Source organism: Nicrophorus vespilloides, unplaced genomic scaffold, assembly GCF_001412225.1.
Source record: "Nicrophorus vespilloides isolate i.1.1-1 unplaced genomic scaffold, Nicve_v1.0, whole genome shotgun sequence".
NCBI classification, from domain to species: domain Eukaryota; kingdom Metazoa; phylum Arthropoda; class Insecta; order Coleoptera; family Silphidae; genus Nicrophorus; species Nicrophorus vespilloides.
This window is the reverse complement of record NW_017096352.1, coordinates 52598-73160: the sequence shown is the minus strand read 5'-3', so window position 1 is coordinate 73160 and position 20563 is coordinate 52598. Positions and strand designations below refer to the sequence as shown.

The following is a 20563-nucleotide window of genomic DNA, read 5'->3' as shown; positions in this document are numbered from 1 at the left end:
CATCAAATTTAAAAACTTTTATCACGCGAAGGTAAATGATCAAAGTATTTTGAACTTTGTATTTGTTTTCTTATAATAAATAAAAAATAGATCAATGTTATATTGACTTCATAAATAGTAGGAATGAGCGATTACACCGCAGTTTGTGGTGCATTTTGATCAATTGTGAATGCTAAAATGGTAAGATTTGAATTTATATTTTGAATTGCGGGATAGAATATAGAAAATGGTATATAAAAAAATAGGTAAATTTCTTTTTCTAGCATACAGTTATTATTAGGCAGTTGATAAATATTGATACAAATCTTTCGTTACAAAAACATAGTATAATAACCTCAGGGATAGGCTAAATACTTGTGTGTATTGTGTATGGGAGAAAACCCAGAAAACGTAGTCTACCAATATATCCACATATGTTACATGTAAATTATTATTAATATTATTATAGCCTAAGAAAACACATGTTTACAATTCGTGGGTCCTAGCAGGTAAAAGTGTTGAGTAACAATTGTATCTTTTCTTTTTGTTTGGTGTTGCTTGTTGTTTTGATTATATTTTCTGCTCTTTCCACTATTCCATCGTTTACTTGTTATTTTCTTATAAAAGTTATGTTGGATTGCTGAGTATTTCCGTTGATAAATATTTATATACAGAACCAGGACCCACAAGCCGTTAAGCAAGTCGAAGCTTAATCCTAATCACCGGATCCAAATGACTGAAAAGTCGAGTCAATTAGATACAGACGTTTTATTATTATTATTATTCCTTATTCAATATAATTGTTAATATCAATTTCATCGTTTCCTCCTCCAATGGAGAACAACAAAAATTATAATAATAATAAAAAACATAAACACAAACAAAAAAACAATCAATTCCTATTGTATACAATGCATAATTTTAGGTATTCCCTTAAAAAATTGCACAATTCTATCATATCTCTTGATATCTTATTAACAACATATATAAATGAGAGAACTTGAATTACCATAAATTACTATAAATAAAATATATCACTTTTCTTCCACCGTCTTCGTCCACGTTTTGTATTATTATTCCAAAAGATAATTTTTTTTTCGAGAGCAATCGGGTATATAAGAGAATCAAAATAATAAGAGATTCGAAATTATTTGAAGTCATTTCGAGTGCGATTCTCACTCGCCGACTAGAATTACAGTTGACACGTGAATTACAAACAGAATCATTACTTAATAGACGCATCACATCAGACTTATATCACTATAACATCGACCTCACTGCAGAATGCAATAATTCTTTTATGATGCTGCAACTCGGTTATCTTTGGGTCTACCATTTCAAGTAGATAGACCCGCCTCTACTGAAATCAAACGAATGAAAGCATTCAAACGAAAATAGACACGGCCACTAGACTAAGATACGATGTCAAGACAACGGATGTCCAGTAAACTTCTTTCATAATAATGTTGTCGCTTCTTATTATTTCTTCTTTTTTTTTTGTTCTTTTTTTTTATCATTTCAATTACTATTATTTCCATATAGAACAATTATCGTGCGGAGAAAATGATATAAATATAATCTTAAAAGGAACATCAATATAATACAATAATATAAATACTTATTTTTCTTTCTTTCTTGATAATTAAAGAATGGACTTGTGCACAACTTGAACTTGTTTTCTTGTTTTGCACACTATATTTCTTCTTTCCTTTGATGTCGTTGATAGTTGGGAGGGCAACAAATGTATGAACGGATTTTACATTGACTACACTCTAAGGGGGACATCGACGAAAACTGAACCAATACCTTCAGAATTTAGTTACATTGAAAAAAACACAGATCTTATTTCACTTAGTAAGAAGCGTTACATACATGCTTACGTTTTTCATATTCTCGTTTTTATCAAATATACATTGCAATATAAAGACTATGGTACGGTGTAATCCATGTAAAAATACAAATTATCATTATTATGTTTTTTTTTCTTTCTGCTTTGTTTTGTTTGTTTTGTTAATGTCGTGTAAGTTGCGAGAAGCACCTTAAGACAGATTCCATCCTCCCGCCCTACTACATATATACGGACATAATATCACAAAGAATATATTAAACAATTAAAAAAATACTTTAAAGCTTGATACCATTGCGGGTCGCACAGTCGACCATCCGTATGGCATCTCTCACATCGTAACAGTTTACAAAAATCAAGGCCTCCCCAATTTTGAATTTCTTTGCTTCTCCTACCTCCAACTTCCTACTAATTTCATTTCATCTTCGTCTTTTTTTTTGTTTGTTTGTTTGTTTTGTAATAAAAAATATTGTTGGAATGCCAGAAACTGAGGCTGCTCTACTGCAACTTGTGCGCTTTTGTTTTTTGTTGTTGTTATTATTATTATTTTGTTCATGTTTCTCACATTCCGATTCAAACCATCACGTACGCCTCTTTGCCGCAAAACAGGAATGGATACTGTGCGATCATCGTCTGCACTATGTCCTCCAGATATGGTCTCATCTGCTCGAATCTGCCCATGTCGCTAAACTCAATGGGTAGCAGCGTAGGCCACCAACAGATAGCCAGATTTTTACTATCCATGCTGTTGAGTTTCGCGTTTTCTGCGACCCTGTAATGCGCAAAATAATCGTTAAGATAACCTCTGTGAAAGTACAAGAGTACACAAAAATAAACACACGTGTGATCTAAACTTACTTAACGAAATGTTGAAACACAAACTTCAACACTTGGAAATTTACAGGATCAAGTTTTCCTAGCATCTTACGAAGAGCGATAAGTCGGCAGCTTTTATCAGTTTTCACTTCGATGTTGCTGGTGGTGGTAGCCATCGGTTTCATCCTCATGCCTAGTCCAAATATTACCAATAATTAGTTATACAATTCTTTATAGTCAATACCAATTAATAACTCACCCGCTATATCTTCCAACTCCGACATCACATTCTCTTCGAATAGAGGCGGTAGCCGTTTCGAGACAAAATCTTTCAAAGCCGTCGCCACAGCATTAACAGGTACATCCAATTGATATATATCGACATTTTGATCTGAAAATCAATACATTTGTACTCTTGTTCACAATTACCTACGTTCACGGTCATACCTTCTTCAAAGTTCTGGAACAGCAAATCGACGTGTGCCCGATTACCGGGCACCCTGTAGATGCCCTCCGAGTCTAACCCTTCAGTCTCAATAAACTTCACGCATTTCTCCATAAACAATGGCACGTAATTGTTGTCGGATTGAATGAAATCAGAGAGTTTAGCTGGTACGTTACCGCCCGCCGAACCGGATTTCTGTTTCAACTTCTGCAGCTTCTTCCTGTCGCGCTCTTTCTCCTTATCCGCCACCTTCCTGAGCTTCTCTTCCTTCTGCTTGCGCTTCTCCAATTTAGAATCGTCCTTCGCCTTCTGCTTCTCGCGCTTCCGCAGCAACTTTTCACGATCGGACTCCTTCATTTTCGGCAACGCATCAAACTGCAAAATTCGCGATGACTGAAAAGGTTTACTTTGTAACTGTTTGTAAAATTTCTTACCATCGGGGAATGGTTGTCTCTGGGCGAAGACACGTCCAGACTGGACTCGTCGTCGTGTATCAAACCGTATGAACCAACTTTGCTTGAGAACAAGTCCGGTGAGTTTAATGGCATTGTCAGGTTGTGCGTGTTGTGCAGATCTTGCTGGATGCAGCCAACTCCGTGTGCTGCGTGGAGTCGCTTTTTCAAACTAAAGGAGCGCTGCTTCCCGAAGCGCATCCTGTCCGTCGTGCTTGTGTAATGTCCATTCTCGCTGCCTTCCGAAGAGTCGGTATTTGATTCGGTTGGCACTAGAACTGCAACAAATACACAGTTTAAAATATTATATTTATTTCAAATCGATATAAAGTATTTACGGTTGGTCTTTTCGCTGTCCATATCGACCGGCGGAGCAGAATGTGCTGAGGACATCGTGAACGCGGATTTGGGCGGCACACGCGGTGGCTGGACAGGTATGGCTGTCCTCTTCTTCCTTGTCCTCTTGTGAGTTCCTGTTTTTCTATTGACTTTCGAGTACACCTCGCTCTGTCTCTGTCTTCTCTCAAGGCTGCTCCATTCGCTATCCGTATCGGAGTACGCTAAAAAAAAAGGACGAAACATTTAACATACTTAGGCGCCAGACCCACAAAAATTGGTGCATTACAAGGCTGACCCTTTTCTCTTCGTTGTCTCAATTTTGATTTTCCGCTCACTGCATCGTGCACCAATGTGTACATATATTCGGCGTCTTGAGGATACATAATATCTTTAACTTGCGCATATTCCGAGCCCAGGTCTACAACTTCGGGTGTTGCTAAAGGAGCATTTCCAAAGTTACTGTTACGACTGTCCTTACCACTGACATTCATTCGAGCTATCGCCTCCGTCACGACTGAGAAGTTCTTCAAATTCAATTTTCCTGGTTGCTTTAAAATACAATAACATTCAATTATTAATCAATTTAATTATCACATGGACATAAATATATTAAGAACGGGATTCAACAAATCTATTACCTTACGATCTAATACGCACGGAAATAGAGATCAACGGTAATAAATTTGTTTGAAACATATGAACTGTATATGATTTATTTTTTTTTGCATATGCAATGTGCATTCTAACGTGTAAATGATGAATAATAATAAATTTGTTTTAGAAATAATGATTACCCAATTATCTCCAAAAACCACAGGATTTCGCTGTAAAAAGCTCATATCAATTAATTTCTCGCTCACGGTCGGTGTGTTCAAATTTTGAAGGTTGGGTGCGTGCGTGTTAGCTTAGAGAGGGAAATTAGTGTTAGGCATTTTTTGATATACGTACCTTTAGGGTCTGGGATACACCCTTGGGACGAGCCTTAGGTCCAGAGACGTGCCTTCTTCCCGTCGTGAAGGCATGCTGTCCATAGTTGTTCCAACCGCTGGTCAAGGGTAAATGAGATTCCGCATCACCATCTAAAAATAATGAACCTTCAACAAAACTTTTACCCAACAACTATCCGACTACTTGTTTACGATTGCAAATGAGTAATTAGTAATCTGTTAAATCACCTGAGTCATGTGTTGCCAACGATTCACGTGATCCACTAATGTCAGCTAAGCCAAGATTAGAGATTTTTAAGAGTGAGATATTAAGATTCAAAGCGCCACTTACAAGTAATTTCGTCGAGACTGGTCTGCGACGCGGAAAGGATTTGACCCCGTTTGCTCGTCCTGCTGTTCATTAGGTGATCCGGTGGTGCTGGTTCTGGGGGTGTGGTTGGAGGCGGGTATACTTGGAAACCTATAAGAACTATTCTTATACCGCCACATTCAATAAAAAGAAATAAAATCAAACCTGAATGAAGATGGCGTTTCTTAGAAGACATTATGTCTCCATTCTCACTACCATACATTTGATAGATTTGAGAATATTTATCGCTGTGGTCGCTCGAGCTCAGCCTTTCTTCCGGTCCGTTGAGATCCGCCAAATGTTCATAGTTTTCGCTTCCGCTTCTAAGTATATGATTTAATTATGAATTAGTATAATAAAATAATGATCTTTAGTAATTCTTACCCATCGTTATGTTTCAAATGATAACTTTCGTGACGTGGTGGAGGTAAAGGATGCGCCCTTTGCGACCTTGGATGTTCAAGAGTACCTTCGCCACTATCCACGAGACCAGCTGGTTCCTCCATATGGAATGCCTGTTCAATTTCAGGCTTCTTATCCCAAACCTCTTTAAAAAAAGGCGTGTAGAAGGCAGCTAAAAACCAATACGTTAATAACAAAGTTATTAAAAATTTAAAGGAAATTGGTTACTTTTCTGTTGACATGAAGCATTCGACGTGACGAAATGGGCGTGCAATCGATCCGCCGTGTTGTTACCTTCGGCAATCAACAGATGGGTCAGTTCACTATTGAAATAAGCATTTGCCCCTCCCTCAGTAACTGCCATTATTTGAATCGGAAGATTAGGAATGTTCATTGAAAATGCACTGAAACAGAATCCATTGAGCGGACATAATACCACAATTATGTAATTTACTTTAGAGTAGCGAAGGAGGCTTTTCGTTTGGTGGAATAGACTAAAATGAACCCGTGGACGAGCTCATCACGGAATGCATTTGCTCCATGGAATGATGAGATAATCACTTCGACTTTCCGTTTGGAGTCGCCAAGATAAGTTTCAAGAATTATGCTACGTTCAGCTGACAGGAAGCAACATTGATGGGATAACAATGGTGCAAGTACATTTTCCACGGAGAAAGGATCACCGCAGAACATGCACATGATTATTCTGAAAGAAAAAAAACATATAATGTTACGGTGTAAAACATAAGAAATTTATGATATTACCTTATATCAGGTTCAGCACATTCGATGACTTGATAGTTCAGGAATCCAGCTCTATGATGTATGCTTTGTATCAGCTCATGAAGTGCTTCTGATACGAGCTGCTCATCGGTTATCTGTTCTAGACAAATGTCCATAAACGGACATTGCAAACTATCTGCCAAGCTCTGTCCTTCTTCGCGAAGCTTCAGTATATCTTTCTCCTCTAGGAACGAATCCGGAATAAACATAATAACTATCGGCAAACCTTGGAATGGCAATTTGTCTTCTTGTTCTAAGTTCGAGAGCAAAGTTTTCTCTAAACTATCTCTGATATACTCAAAAGACTCGGCGTTGGAATAAACACAGAAGCTGCCATGAGGTACAAACTCTGATGTGCGGAATGAGTTATGTGGTAAACTTACATCGCCCGTGATTATTCTATAATCCAGACTATAAAATTGACCATCTATTTTGTATTCATCGTCCTCGCACTGTTCCCTGATCTTCATTGACAAATCTTCCGCTAAGTGGTTGATACCAAGTATTACAAGATTAAGCTGATTATTGTCCGAAGTTAACAGCCACTGGGTACTTCTGTTCCACGAGGAAGGTCTATGAGCTTTTGTGGCAAGAATTCTTTCAATCAACGCATCCATGCAGTTAGGAAACGCAGGGCAATGTTCGCGGATTGGACAGTGAACAAAGCCTAAGTGCTGGAATAGCATCAGTTTTCTGTCTTGGTCCAGTCTATCGAGCATTTTGTACCGGAAATCATCCTGCAGGACGTCCGTGATCTCCTTGATATCGTCCTGGGTGATCGTGCCGGTAGGCGCAATACTTTTGAAGTGATAGAACAGATCCGCGTTTTCGAGTAGCAGCTCCTGAGATCAGAATGATTTGTAAATAAAACTCTTTAATTGCAATAGTTTATACAGTACTTGGAAGTTGTGCTTGGCATTTTCGATTAGCTCTCTTTGGTGGGCATCGTAAATCTGCTGACAATCGTGTTCCGAAAGTGCTTCGAAACATTCACGACCCATAAACAGAACTCGCACTTCCGATAAATGTTTGCCAGGAGTCACGTAACCGGTGTCCTCTAACAATTGCTTGAATTGCTTCTTCCACCTGTACGAAAAATAAAAAGGACAAAGCGTGAAAACATATATGCATAATCGAAAAATATGCACGTATATTACCTCTTCGGCATCCTATTAATTATGTGGGTTAGATCCAATAAAAAAGAGATAACGATGGAAAACACAGACAGTCATTAGTAACAAGCATTATTTTTTATTTTAGCCGTGATCGAAAGCAAAAAAACGGGGAAATATCCTGACAAATTTTTCAATGAACTCTGATATTTCCGCGTCCTTTGCTTTCATAGAAAAAGACACCACCGAAAATGTAAAAAAAAACAGTAAAAAAGTAAGTCTTCGTACTTTTCTACCCGCACACCATAAGAGAAAATGTAATAGAAAATAAATTTTAACGTACTCCAATCGTTTCTGCTCCTGTTGCAAAACATTCACGTGATTTTTGTACACTGTTTCGGCATCGCTCGTGTCTAAAACATCATAAGGTATTCGAGAATCCTCATTATCTGAATTTAATTCACATTCAGTCCAAGGCATATCCTCGGGACACTCGTAAAAATATTGCGAGAAGTCTGGATGAGTTTTCAGGTACTGTTGAATAGATGGCCAATCACTGAAACACAAACTTGATTCACATCTATTTTTATTAACTAAGTTTAGAAAAAAAAATAAAGGTTTGTTTTGTATAGATTCATTGCAGATTTGCCCAAACAATATTTTCAAATCTGATTGCATCAAAAGTTATGTCGATTAATCAATATTAGTGTTTACCTATCAGTAAAGGTATTGATATCTGGGACTAGTTCATGTAATACATCTGGTAACATTTCCATGTACTGGGCGACCCGTCTGGCAAGCTGCTCGTCTTTCAGTTTCTTGATGTGTCGTCTGAAGAGCTTCTGAGTACCATCCAAACCGACGAGCTGCACAAAGTAGGTCCACTCCTTATGCGAATTTAACTTTTTCACGGTTTGGGACCAAAGGGCCCTACAATCGGTAACGTGTATTTTGATGAGCCTGAGGAAAGCCTCACTGGCTGCGTCCATCAGCTCCTTCCGGGCTCTAGAAGCCTCTAAATACGACACTAACTTCGATCGGACCTTGCTTCGGTCGACCATTTGTGCTAATAGTAGAAAAGCTAAGTCTACATTAACGTTATCGTGCGCTGACGTTTCCACTAGCGGAATAGCACCTTTATATTCCTTCCTCTGCACTAACTTGTCTGCCTCCCTAATGAACAGCTCATTAGCGTCGTCGTTCTTGGTGGTTACTAACACAATTGGCTTTTTAGTTTTAACTAAATTATTTAAAATGGCCGCTACGAATTCTATTTGTTTCTCTATTGACCGACTTGGCACAACACTCACATCAAAAATACAGATAAAACCATCTATGTTCAATTTCCCATCAGGTAATACTTTCTGCTCATACTCCTTCTCTATACCTAATTGATTCTTGCATATATACATCAGCTTCTCCGCCGATTGGATTTTCGTCGACGCACACCTTTTAACATAGGGCTCCATTTTGCCACCTATACAAATAAAACATACCACACATAACTAAAATATTACAAAGAACAATTTGGGCTTGTTAAACGCACTTAACGAAATGTGGGCTTTAAAGATGTAAGTGGGCAGAAATCTTACCTTTGAATGGCTGAAAGGAGGCATCATCTATGAACTCTGTCTGCTCAATAATGCTGAACTGATAATCAACCCCTTCATCTGATGTCTTTATCACCTCACCCCAATATAAAAAATGGTCATTGTTTACAACCCGTCCACTGAAATCTGTCTGACTGAGTACTGATATATGATCCACATTGTAGTCATCAGCAACAGATCTCATGAACCGGTTGCACATGCAAGATTTTCCCACACCTGCATGGCCCTTGTCTTTTTCCATGCCAGACAAGCCAACCACAGCAACACAGATGGACCGCACAGTCTCAACTTTGCGAGCCATCTTGCTCAATTTCTCTGCAGTTCAGTTGACAGGCTCTGCTCAGATTCAATAAGTAGTTGTCTTCTATGTACAGCAGCTCAAATTCAACACCATCATTTCGGAAACCTACACAAAGATTTTATTTTTCTTTAACAACCAGATAAGCTAATGAATATGCAAATTGCAAGTTAGTTATAGATGTATGTATATGTAAACATGGATATGAGAGAGGTATGTATTGGAGGAGAGTAAATGAAAGTTAGTAGCTGCATGAGTCACCCTCTTAATTATAATGAAACTGAATGTTGACTAGGTGCAATTGTTTAATTAATGGTGGAAATGCTTAGTGAAATTGTTCCTAGGGTGTTGGGCGAGAAAGGAGGTTCGTTCAGAGAAGAGAAGAGAGCGGCGGGGTTTTGTTAATAATGACAGCTACGTGAAAGGCATGTAGCAGGATGATTTTTGTTGATGCCGGAGCATAGCTAATACCTTGGCATTAAACGATCCAGCGACGACTTTTCCGTACATCCTAGCGCTCCTCAATAACACTTCTGGATCTCCGAGAACTCACAGATATTTCATATTAGAATCCACTGTCACGACTATCTACACCCAAGGTGGTGAACTGCGTTTGGTGGGTGCTGGACGTCGCAAGTCCACAGACCGGCCCTTTTCAGCGACAACTTTAATTGCTAGATGGGTTCGCGATATCTCGATTATCACTCTACTGCTCCCAGCGTCTTTAAGAACATGAGAAAAACAATAAGCACTGTCAAATTCACATTACTACCGACCACCCACCGCCTTTGGTCGACGCCATTACTGTATTTTGCGGGGGATTCACTGGTGGCGCGGTGGGTCTTCGGGCTTGCCGAAGGTAGGAAGGAGGAAAGGCAGGCAGGCAGCCAGCCAGGCAACAGCTAAGCTAGGATGCAGCCGGAGTTGGCGAGCGCCCAGAGCAGTCACGGCTAGGGCTAGGGTAAGCCGAAGGGCTCGTGTGTACAGAGCAAATGTAGCAGGGTAGCATCAGCCGCAGAGCCCAGATTTCGGATGCGGATGGTTGGGCGGAGGTATATGCTCCTGCTCTGGACAGCTCAATAAACTGTCAACCGGGAATGCCTAGCCTAGGATCAGGATCGGTGCGGGCGGATCCTGCTGCCACCACTGTTACTACCTGCTACGAAACTCGCTGCCTCACCCCCCCAGATTACATTCCATCGCTTCGTGCAAACTGCGCCCCTTATTAAAACCACTAATTAAAGCCAATGCTGTCTCAATAACAACATATTGCGAATTCCGCTAGTAGTACGCAAAGGGCATATTATATCTCAATACTCAAACATTAATCATTGTATTTCATTCATTAATGTTTAAAACAAATCTGTCTGATAATATTGATCTATGTTCTCTATTTCCTAATTGATTATTAATTCCAAATTTTGTATATAGATTATTCCCATTAACTAAAATTTAAATATGTTCGAACATTTGTATTAGAAATTACCAAAAACCTTAAAAAAAAGTTTGTTTTATCTATCTCTATTTATTAAGAAAGTTATTTTAAAAGTTTAAATTAACTTTCAGTTAAAATTGTACTAGAAAATCAATTGATTAATGTACAACACTTAAATTACCTTATGTAATCTGTCCAGCTTGTTTCAAACAACAATTTATTTATTTCCACAAACGAAAATTTGCATTGCGCTCGTCACAACCATTACACTAATTATAAATGCTAGCTATTTCCTTTTAGTCGACAAACATGTTGTCCTTACACGGGCGATTGAATTTCTCCCTCACTTTGTTGATACTGCGGTCAAATAATTATTATGTAAAATGTGTCATGCAATTCATTAAGTTCCAAACAAACTGTGAAATCACATTTTGAATATTGTTATTGTAATACCATTTTATATACATTATATTACAATCATATATATCTAATTGTATATATTAGGGATGGCCAAACTTTGGCTCACGAGCCTCATGCGGCTCTTCAAGAGTCTTGTTGTGGCTAGTTGAGCCGCAACAAAACACAAATATTATATATATTTTATATTATGATGTAAAAAGTCTGGCTACCCCTGGAATATATCTAATATAAATTAATTCATTCTTAAGAAAATGTTAAATCAAAATTAACAATGATATTTATTGATGAAGTTATAAATTTATCTTATTATTATAATTAAACATTGCAGGAGATTGATTTTTTAATTTAGTATTTCTAAATTTATTGCTTTAAACTATTACAAATTAAGGAAAAGTAATAATAATAATAATGTCTATTGCATTAGTCGTACAAAAAAAACATACAGTCAACTGATACAAAGGGCTATTGACCATAGGTCTTTAATAAGGAAAAGGTATTAAATAAAAGTTATGTTTGAGTTAGGCATCCCTCCCAACTGCTATGTGTTTCAAGAAAAAAAATGTTTAATACTTCTTAATTTAACAAATTATCATTGATCTACTAAATTATAAATTGTTTGTCCATGGTCTGAAAAATGTACAGAAAATTAAAACTAATTTACCATGAACTTTATTTCTTCCAATTAAGATCTTTGATAATAGTTGTAAGATAGTCCGCAACTTAGCGCTGGTGTTTGCTTCTCTTAGCGTCGGTTTTGTAATTTATTTTATTTTTTTTGCCGTAAGTGAGAATGGTGTGAATGGCTGAACGCATTGAACGGCAGTTTATCGTATTTTCAAGTAGTGTTATTGTTACATCCAGAATATAAGAAATTCTGATGAAGAAGCTATATACCTGAAGCCGATGTGCAGAAATGATCAATTAGCAACAAATTATAGCTGTTTAATAAATAATTAATTAATCTGTGACTATATGGATTTGTACAATAAGTGAGTGTTGAAGTCTATTATTTATCTATAAACAATTATTCGAGGTTATGTGATGGGTAGTTGATGTTGAATAAAAGCTGCCTGAATTCAATCTACTTGCCTCCTCCGTTGGATGATATTGGTACAAATATATGTGACTTGTTTTTAGAGATGGGAGGGTGTCGTTGTACCTACAAGACATGCAAAAGTGCAACAAAAACAACAGACCTACACTTCTTCCATTACCCTGTAAAACATCATGTAAGATGCATGCGCTGGATCCAACAGGCAAACAGATTGGAATTCATGAATTTGCCAGATGACCAACTACGTAACAAAGTGATTTGTGGCCTTCATTTTGAAGATAAATACTTTACAAATGATCAGAAAAAACGCCTTGTCCATGATGCTATACCAACATTAGATGCAGGTTGCTTTGAGACTGCAAACTATGTAAAAGATGTGGAAATACTTCCAACAAGTGTTGATGGCTCCACATTTACCTTGCAGGGGGAAAACTTGCAGTCCTCAGGTTGTGGAAATGAAAATTTTAGCTTTAAAGATGGGAAGGTGATGTTGCAAAATTTTGCAAACAACTTGGAAGTTTATACAATCAATCCATCATATATACAACAATCATTCACAAGCAATAAAGATATGTTCATTAATCAAAGTGAATCCTTGATGCTCATGCAAGAGTCACAAACAGAAGAGAAGGATAGCATATTCAATGATTTGGATATAATAAGAGACCATTGCCTTGAAAAAGAAGTAAAGCCTGAGCCTAAGATAAAGCAAGATATTAGTTTTGACGTATGTATTTCGCCGCCAATCGTTCCGCTTGCCAATGGCGATTGTAAATATAACCCCGGGATTGATACAGCCCCTATTTTCACAGGAACTGAGGACGTTCCTCCTAAATCGGCGGATAAGATCAGAAAGGTGAAGCTGAAGAAACCGACTCTGTTAAAAACCCTTAACTATCACTCGCAAGAAATCGCAAACATCAAGAGATCGCTGGCCTCGACGAAGTTCTCGAGGGCCAAGATCTTGCGTAGCCTTAAAGGGAAAATTCCTGAAACCATGTTCGGCGCGTTATCGCTGCAGCTCAACAAGACTTGCAGTGATCTGAAACCTGAGGAAAAGTCATTTCTGCATGCCCTTCATACGATTGCACCTACCGCCCACAAAACTTTAGAAGACTATGGATGGCACATGCCCAAGCACGAAATAAATAACGGAACTATTGACATTAAATAAATATGTCAATAAAAATATTTTATTTTAATGAATCTAAAATTATGTTATTTAATCTTCAACCTAATTAATTCATTAGCATTACTTCATTGTTTGAATTTATCTTATTCTTATGTATGTTATGTATTTGTATATAAAAATTTGTATGTTATTATGTTTATATCAACAGTGACAGTTTTCATTCATCAATAAATTTGAATTTTCATTCGACAATAAACTTGTATTTCAATGTGTGATGATAGGTCTCGCCAGGGTAGAGGATTGCCTTCGGGAAATCGCTCTAAAAATTCAAAATTAAAGATGTGCCTATTCGACCTATTTAAATGTTTTCCACGAACCTGATTAACGGCGTCTGGATAGTTTTGGGTTTCCAAACAAATGGCCGAATGTTTATAATAATTCGCTCCATCTTTTCCTACTACCTTCTGCAATTTTGTTATATCTGCTCCCATGGGCGCATCCTTGGGATCTTCCGGTAGCCCGTTAGATGTATAAAATTGTACTCCATATTGATTACTGTATACTTCTAACGCTCTCCCAGTTGCATAATGCTGGATCCTACGAATTGCGCGAAAAATTTAAATAGATTTATATAATACTCGTAGCTTATGAGCTCGTTTCACCCAATGACCAATCAAGATCATGTTACCGCTTATCGCTCGCTCTTATACAATTATTATTATTTTATCATGGAATTAGTCAGACGTAGATATGCATTGTTGTAATTGAATCAGTCATTGTTTGCAAAGGGGCAAAGGCTAACGAGCTCCTCTAATCCCAACTCTACCTGGACACAAAAGTGTTCTGCTGTTCGCTGGCGCGGTTTATACAGAAGTTGTGGTCGTATCCGTTCACTACAGGAACTTTGTGGATGACGCTGCCCAGTTGTTTCGGAATCCGCAGATCAAATATCGTGTTGCAGACAGGAAGCAATTTACCTGTTGGATAACAGAAGTTGATGGTAATTAGTCGTCGCGCAAGACTCCGTTCGCTTACCTGTTGGTATAAAGTCTTCATCGACTTCGGTGATGCGGTCCGCGTTTATTGACACCTCGTGCTTGTATATCTCTTGAGCGCCCTTTTCGTGTCCGGCCAAGTTGAAATAGGAGTGATTCGTTAAATTAACCACCGTCGGTTTAGTAGTCGTTGCAGAGAAATCTAAAAGAAATTCGTTGCTGTTTGTTAACTCGCAGGAGACGTTCACCAGAACATTTCCGGGATAGCCCTCATCACCATCCGCCGAATCAAGGCTAAATACTACCCGATTTCCGCTCACATAATAGTCCCAGTTGTACTGCAATATAAAAAAAAAACTGTAGTATATGTGCGATGATATCCTAATAGGTCGTACCTTATCGAAGCCTTTGAAACCTCCGTGGAGTTGGTGTCTACCCAGGTTCGCGCTGAGAGCGTAGGTCGCTTGGTCTATATTGATCCTAGCACCTCCAATTCTATTAGCGACGCGACCCACAGTTGCACCGAAATAGGGATTTGCGGAACTGAGGTAACCTTGAGCGCACAATTAAAGGTAAAATCAATTAAAACAAATACACAAAGAAAGTATTTAAGATTAGCCTTCATCAAACATCATATATATATATTAACAATTGCATTAACGTTAATTTTACAAAGCAAATATATCAAAAGAATAAAATGTGCATTCGTAAATGCAGCAGATTTCGTTTGTCATTGATCCATGCTCTTTCTCTGTCTCTCCCCTCCCTTTATACCTCTTTATTACAGAAGCACTCGTACATCCAGCTTAAAACACTGTCCAAAAATAAATCGTATCTGTTTGCTATTCAGATGCATAGTTCCAACTTACTTTCGATTATACAAAAATTCAATCCTATACGTTTCTTTTCGGTACATAATGCACATGTTTTGATTAGTTGATGAAAATACGTACATGGAAAAAAATGTAAGTTTTCGCGTTTTATTCAATCAATTTAAAAAAAAATACGCGAAAAACGTGATGATCATGTTCGCATCTTGCATCTTCTTCACCTCTTAGGTCATGTAAACCTGTTTCGCAGTATAAAATTTGAAGTCGAGTCGTTCATTCAATATTAGCCGCTTTGAATTTCATATATTTCATGTATATTTTATTTAATATTGCAACAAGGAAGTTGTTCTTCCCTATTGTCGAGAAGTATGTATTTTTTATGTTATTATTTATGTAAGTAATTTAAAGCAGTTGCGTCACGTATTGTAGATTTCATATTGCAGGAACAAGTTACTTATCATTTCGAATATTTTGTTGTTCCAGCATCGAAGATAATTGCTATAATGCGTTTTATTTTCCTGGCAAATAGTATGTAATAAAAGACGGAAACGTTAAATCTTTCATCCTATGATTAAACTAGTATTTTTCTGTCTCATTTTCCTTCTTTGTTATTCGTCAATTACTTCTCCGTCAGATCTCGTGATTCGAATCATTCAAAGTTCAACTGCATAAATTCATCAATATTTTTCAACTCTCGATCGAATTTGCTTGTCAACCTAATTATTTCAAGGATGCGAAACACAAATCACGAATGAAGCGGTGTATGAGAACGGATAACGGCTGATAGCGCGATAAAATTTCGCGGAACTTGTTTTTACAAGGATTTATGTTTTGTTGTGTTATGCATCTAATATTTGATGCTCTATCAAAGCCAGGAAACTCGTTTAATTGTATACTATAGCTCGAGTTAATTAATTACAATTACCTCTTTCGTGGGTGTAAGTTCGCGGAGCATGCAAATGAAATATTGCGTTTTTACCTGCGATGTTATTGTATCCCAAGACAATGTCATCAAATTTTCCGTTCCTGTCTGGTAATTTAATGGACGTTATGGTTGCTCCGTAGGTGATCATTTTTATTACCACGCCGTTGCCATTTGTCCAAGTGAACTGCCTGACGGAGGTTGCTTGACCGGTAGTCTTGTCCACCAGAAAGTCGAAGTGATCTTCCTCGAGCACAACATCCTCGTACTTGCAGGACATCTTCGGGCTCTGAGAAGCTAACACTGTCTTCGCCTTCGCCATCTTCGGTGCAAATAAAATAGAAGGACCACAGAGACGTCCGTTATATAATTGGATGTATTTCCTTTTGCGGCTAGTTCTACCTACAAACTAGACCGCAAATCAAACAAACAACAGCTAATCTTATCTTGCGAGCTGCTCCACTTGCTGCATTCCTGGTACAACAATACTTCTAAAATCAATCGCGTATTAGGCGACGCTTTTGCAAATAAATGATAAAACATTAAAAAAAAAACAATAATATCTATTTAGATTTATCAATTTTTAGTAATTTTAAATCTTTCGGCTTGTTTCCAGTTTGTTATGACCTCGAGCATATTACAAAAAAATCATTTCACTTTCGTGTATCATTAAGACGATCAAGTCCTAAACTATTTTTTTTTGTAAATATTTTTATGTAAACGTGTTTAATAGATAGCAATTCATGTGCAATTATGTTCTTTTTAAATGTTCTCGTGACAAGTGTAATAGCAGTTCGAAATAAATTTGTTTTCATTTTTAATTTTGTTATTTCCAGAGTAGTTTCAGAAACATAAGCGAATCAGTATGATTTGAATTGCACTACTCTTCGCGACATGGATAAAGAAACAAACAACATCAAGTGGTACCAGCGCTTCACTTACAGCGTTGTCACCTACACCGAGCTGTTCTTCTACAAGTAAGTTTAAGAAGATAGCAATATTTGCGGATTGTAATATTTTCCAATCTAGATTAGGAATTCGTATCGCGAAAAGTCCTTTTATTACCATCGCGTTATGCTGGATGTTTGTTATCTTGAGCGCTTTCGGATTATTCCGGTTCCACCAGGAGAAGAGTCCTATCAAGCTGTGGGTACCTCCAAATTCGCAATTTGTTGCCGATTCCGAACGGCTGATGGAAACATTCGAGACGGCATACCGTATCCAGATGATGCAGATAGTTGCCGACGATGTTTTAACGCCGGAAGTGTTTATGGAGCTGCATGAAGTAGACGAACTCGTGCGGAACTCTGTAACAAGAAGCGGAATCCACTGGAACGATGTATGCTTTAAGATACCTCAAATCGATCAAGGGATGTACACTCTTATGATGCCTTATCGGCGTGGAAATAACACCGAAGATTTCGATCCGAGCCTCGAAATGGACACGGACACTTATTGTGGAATGATCGAGGGTATTGAAAAAGAATGCTTTGAAAAAAGTGTTCTGGATTTGTGGGATCATAGCGATCGGAAAATAAAAAAACTAACAAAGCAGGCAATCGTCGATAAAATTAATAAATTTAAAATTGAGTAAGTCTGAATCAAATTAGATTTTTAAGCTATATTAATGAATTTCAAATTCAGTCCGTTGTTGGGGCAGCTGAAGAACTACGGTGATTTACTAGGAGGGGTAACTACGAACTCGACTGGGCATATAATTGCTGCGAAATCGCTCAATAATTATTGGATGGCTTTGTTGAATTTCTCAGCTGTGAACATGGATGAAATCGGAAATAGTGCTGGCACTAACGATTGGGCATCTGCTGAATGTTTAGAATGGGAAGAGACTTTCTTGAATATTATGAAGTATTCTGCTCAACGTGCAGAAAACTTTAAAATTTACTACACCGCAGCTAGAAGGTGAATAATTCCAATAACCATATAATCCATACTCAAATTATATTTTCAGTTTTGGAGACATCAGCGGCGCCACGATGTTCCAAGATTTAGATATCTTATTCATAGGTGTCTTCATCATGGTTTTTTATGTTCAATTTGTTATTTCGAAATTCAATTGCGTCGAAGCCAGAGTAATATTATCAATGAATTAACAATTGCTTTATACTTAAAAAAAAAATATATTTTCTCGCAGATGATCCTAGGATGCTTCGGCTTGCTTAGCGTCGGCATGGCTTTTGTAGTTGCGGCTGGACTTTGCTCGCTATTCGGAGTATTTTATGGTCCCGTGCATACATCTCTGCCGTTCCTGCTAATGGGTTTAGGTAATTAGAAAACATCGACTTTCACGGATGCTGTTTTACGTTTAATTTTTATAAGGTGTTGATGATATGTTTGTGATCATGGCGTGCTGGGAGCAATTAACGCCAGAGCAAAAGTTGCTTCCTCTTCCAGAAAAGGTTGGAGCTATGATGAAACATGCAGGTGTTTCGATCACAGTTACAACAGCTACAGATGTTTTGGCTTTCTTCATAGGATCTTCAACGGTACGCGATTTATGTTTAAGTTCTTCGCAGTTAGCTAATATTATTTTTAGATCTTGCCATGCTTGCAATCGTATTGCATTTACGCTGCTTTGGGTGTTCTCATGACATTCATCTTCGTAGTCACTTTTTACGTGGCTTGTTTCACCATCGATCAACGCAGAGTCGAAAAACACATCAGCGGATTCTGGCCTTGGAAGAGGTACGAGAATTACAAACCTAATCCGTTCAGCCAAGCGGAAACTTCGAACAAGGTCTTCAATTTGATTTATTCTAAAGTCATTTTGACTTGGCCTGGAAAGTTGTTGGTGCTGTGTATCACTTTAATATGTTTGGGATTAAGTATAGAAAGTGTGTTCAAATTGGAGCAACGCTTCGATCCGACATGGTTCATTCCGCAGCATACCTATTTAGGAGAATTTCTTAAACAGAAGTTTGAGTATTTTCCAAATAATGGTTTTGAAGCTGCTACTTACGTTGGGGCAGTGAACTACACGTACGAATTTAAAAATGTTATCCACATTGACTCCCAATTAGAGAACAGTTCCGATATCGTCACTGATATCAACTCTTGGGTTGGACCATTCCGGAATTACGTTAAAGTAAATTATAAAATAGGTATTAAACTTACAGAACAGTTCTTTACAAATACTACAATATAAATTCGGCATTTCAGATATTTATAATGAAACTTTGGAAGAGACCAAGTTTAACGATTTCCTTTCAAAATTCTTATTCAGCATGAAAGGGGCCCAATTCCAAGGTAACTTCAAGTTCGAGAAGCCATTACAATGCGGTATTCCCGCCCCTAAAATAATGGTAATACTAGCATTTCTTATCGAATTTTAATATATTAACATTTCACATTTATAGATGTCTAGCATCGATTACAAATTTAAATTATTCTCCGGTCCCGAGGAACACGTTCCGGCAATGCGTAGGTCAATGTCTATTTCGAAAGATGTGAATTTCACAACTGGCGACAGATTTTCAACGGCCTTCTCCAAGGTTTTTGCTTCGTGGATCACGGATGAAGTAAACCAGTAAAACTATATTTACATATTATTAATCGTTTTGTTATAGGTCATCGATGCTGAATTGTTAAGAAATTTGCAGCTCGCCTTGATTGCAGTCATGGCGTGCACAATGCTACTGATAGCAAACTTACAGATTTGCTTTTGGGTCTTCATATGCATTCTACTTTCTATCGTCAACGTTTGCGGCTTTATGCAGCGCTGGGGATTGACTATAGATTTAGTTACTTGCATAGGTTTGACGCTAGCCATAGGATTGTGCGTAGATTACGCAACCCACATAGGTCATACTTTCCTGACCATAGGCGAGGGAAGTCTGAATGATAGAGCCTTGAAAACTGTAACCTCCATTGGATCTGCAGTTCTTTATGGCGGTACATCAACGCTAATAGGAGTTGCAATGCTAGGCGTCTCCGATGCTTACAACTTTCAAACATTTTTTAAAGTCAGTGTCACAATATGTTGTTTTTTTTTTTAAATTTAACTAATTTTGTACTATTTTACAGATTTTCCTTTTAGTCGTTATATTCGGTTTATTTCATGGTGTCGTCTTATTGCCTGTGATTTTGAGCTGCATTGGACCCAAGCCTTATTTCACCCACAAGCTAGTGCAGCAGACGGATATCGCTCTTACATAATTACATATATTTTTAAGAAGTATTAGCTCAATTTGATTACATCACGAATCTCGTTAATTTTTAATGCCATTTCATATTACATATATACTAATACCAAAAACTATTGTTTTAAGAAGATTATATATGCCGTAGTTATACGTAAATAATAACAATAATGAGATGAAAATTCAAAATTGATTTATTATCATTATTAGACTACTATTACATAAATCGTAACACCGAAT

General features: G+C 37.5%; 4 protein-coding genes across 24 annotated transcripts; 2 read left to right on the top strand and 2 right to left on the bottom strand.

Annotated features, from left to right (window-relative positions):
- The first annotated feature begins 133 nt into the window (after positions 1 to 133).
- LOC108556743 (protein patched homolog 3-like) lies at positions 134 to 20505 on the top strand. 7 transcript variants are annotated; one of them, XM_017912975.1, is made up of 12 exons: positions 134 to 180; positions 17003 to 17143; positions 17196 to 17756; positions 17811 to 18086; positions 18136 to 18256; positions 18319 to 18448; positions 18504 to 18670; positions 18721 to 19285; positions 19344 to 19486; positions 19541 to 19702; positions 19751 to 20146; positions 20208 to 20505. In XM_017912975.1, the coding sequence occupies exons 2-12, from the start codon at positions 17061 to 17063 to the stop codon at positions 20337 to 20339; spliced, it is 2736 nt and encodes a 911-aa protein (XP_017768464.1). In that variant the 5' UTR covers positions 134 to 180; positions 17003 to 17060; the 3' UTR covers positions 20340 to 20505. The 7 variants fall into 7 exon arrangements, with proteins under 7 accessions (XP_017768464.1, XP_017768462.1, XP_017768460.1 ...); XM_017912973.1 differs by lacking the exon at positions 134 to 180 and adding an exon at positions 14904 to 14986 and having other exon boundaries at positions 17008 to 17143; XM_017912971.1 differs by lacking the exon at positions 134 to 180 and adding an exon at positions 14904 to 14986.
- LOC108556741 (rho GTPase-activating protein 190) lies at positions 251 to 10681 on the bottom strand. Of its 15 annotated transcripts, none has more exons than XM_017912964.1 (23): positions 9850 to 10681; positions 9063 to 9486; positions 8185 to 8947; positions 7814 to 8038; positions 7516 to 7527; positions 7258 to 7444; positions 6341 to 7200; positions 6030 to 6281; positions 5804 to 5979; positions 5558 to 5747; positions 5339 to 5496; positions 5156 to 5284; positions 5053 to 5097; positions 4826 to 4971; positions 4672 to 4701; positions 4356 to 4425; positions 4164 to 4301; positions 3877 to 4098; positions 3521 to 3816; positions 3089 to 3479; positions 2901 to 3032; positions 2684 to 2834; positions 251 to 2597 (listed from the first exon to the last, which is right to left on the bottom strand). In XM_017912964.1, exons 2-23 carry the CDS (start codon positions 9379 to 9381, stop codon positions 2399 to 2401), a joined length of 5091 nt encoding a protein of 1696 aa, XP_017768453.1. In that variant the 5' UTR covers positions 9382 to 9486; positions 9850 to 10681; the 3' UTR covers positions 251 to 2398. The 15 variants fall into 15 exon arrangements, with proteins under 15 accessions (XP_017768453.1, XP_017768457.1, XP_017768452.1 ...); XM_017912968.1 differs by having other exon boundaries at positions 4164 to 4295; positions 9850 to 10680; XM_017912963.1 differs by having other exon boundaries at positions 4164 to 4425; positions 7814 to 7883; positions 7935 to 8038; positions 9850 to 10680.
- On the top strand, positions 11947 to 13516 carry LOC108556746. Its single transcript, XM_017912980.1, has 2 exons — positions 11947 to 12222; positions 12371 to 13516. Exon 2 carries the CDS (start codon positions 12373 to 12375, stop codon positions 13459 to 13461), a length of 1089 nt encoding a protein of 362 aa, XP_017768469.1. The 5' UTR covers positions 11947 to 12222; positions 12371 to 12372; the 3' UTR covers positions 13462 to 13516.
- Positions 13590 to 16587, bottom strand: LOC108556747 (aldose 1-epimerase). The gene is made up of 6 exons (XM_017912982.1): positions 16224 to 16587; positions 14810 to 14967; positions 14455 to 14752; positions 14246 to 14396; positions 13797 to 14016; positions 13590 to 13738 (listed from the first exon to the last, which is right to left on the bottom strand). The coding sequence occupies exons 1-6, from the start codon at positions 16486 to 16488 to the stop codon at positions 13661 to 13663; spliced, it is 1170 nt and encodes a 389-aa protein (XP_017768471.1). The 5' UTR covers positions 16489 to 16587; the 3' UTR covers positions 13590 to 13660.
- Positions 20506 to 20563: the final 58 nt, after the last annotated feature.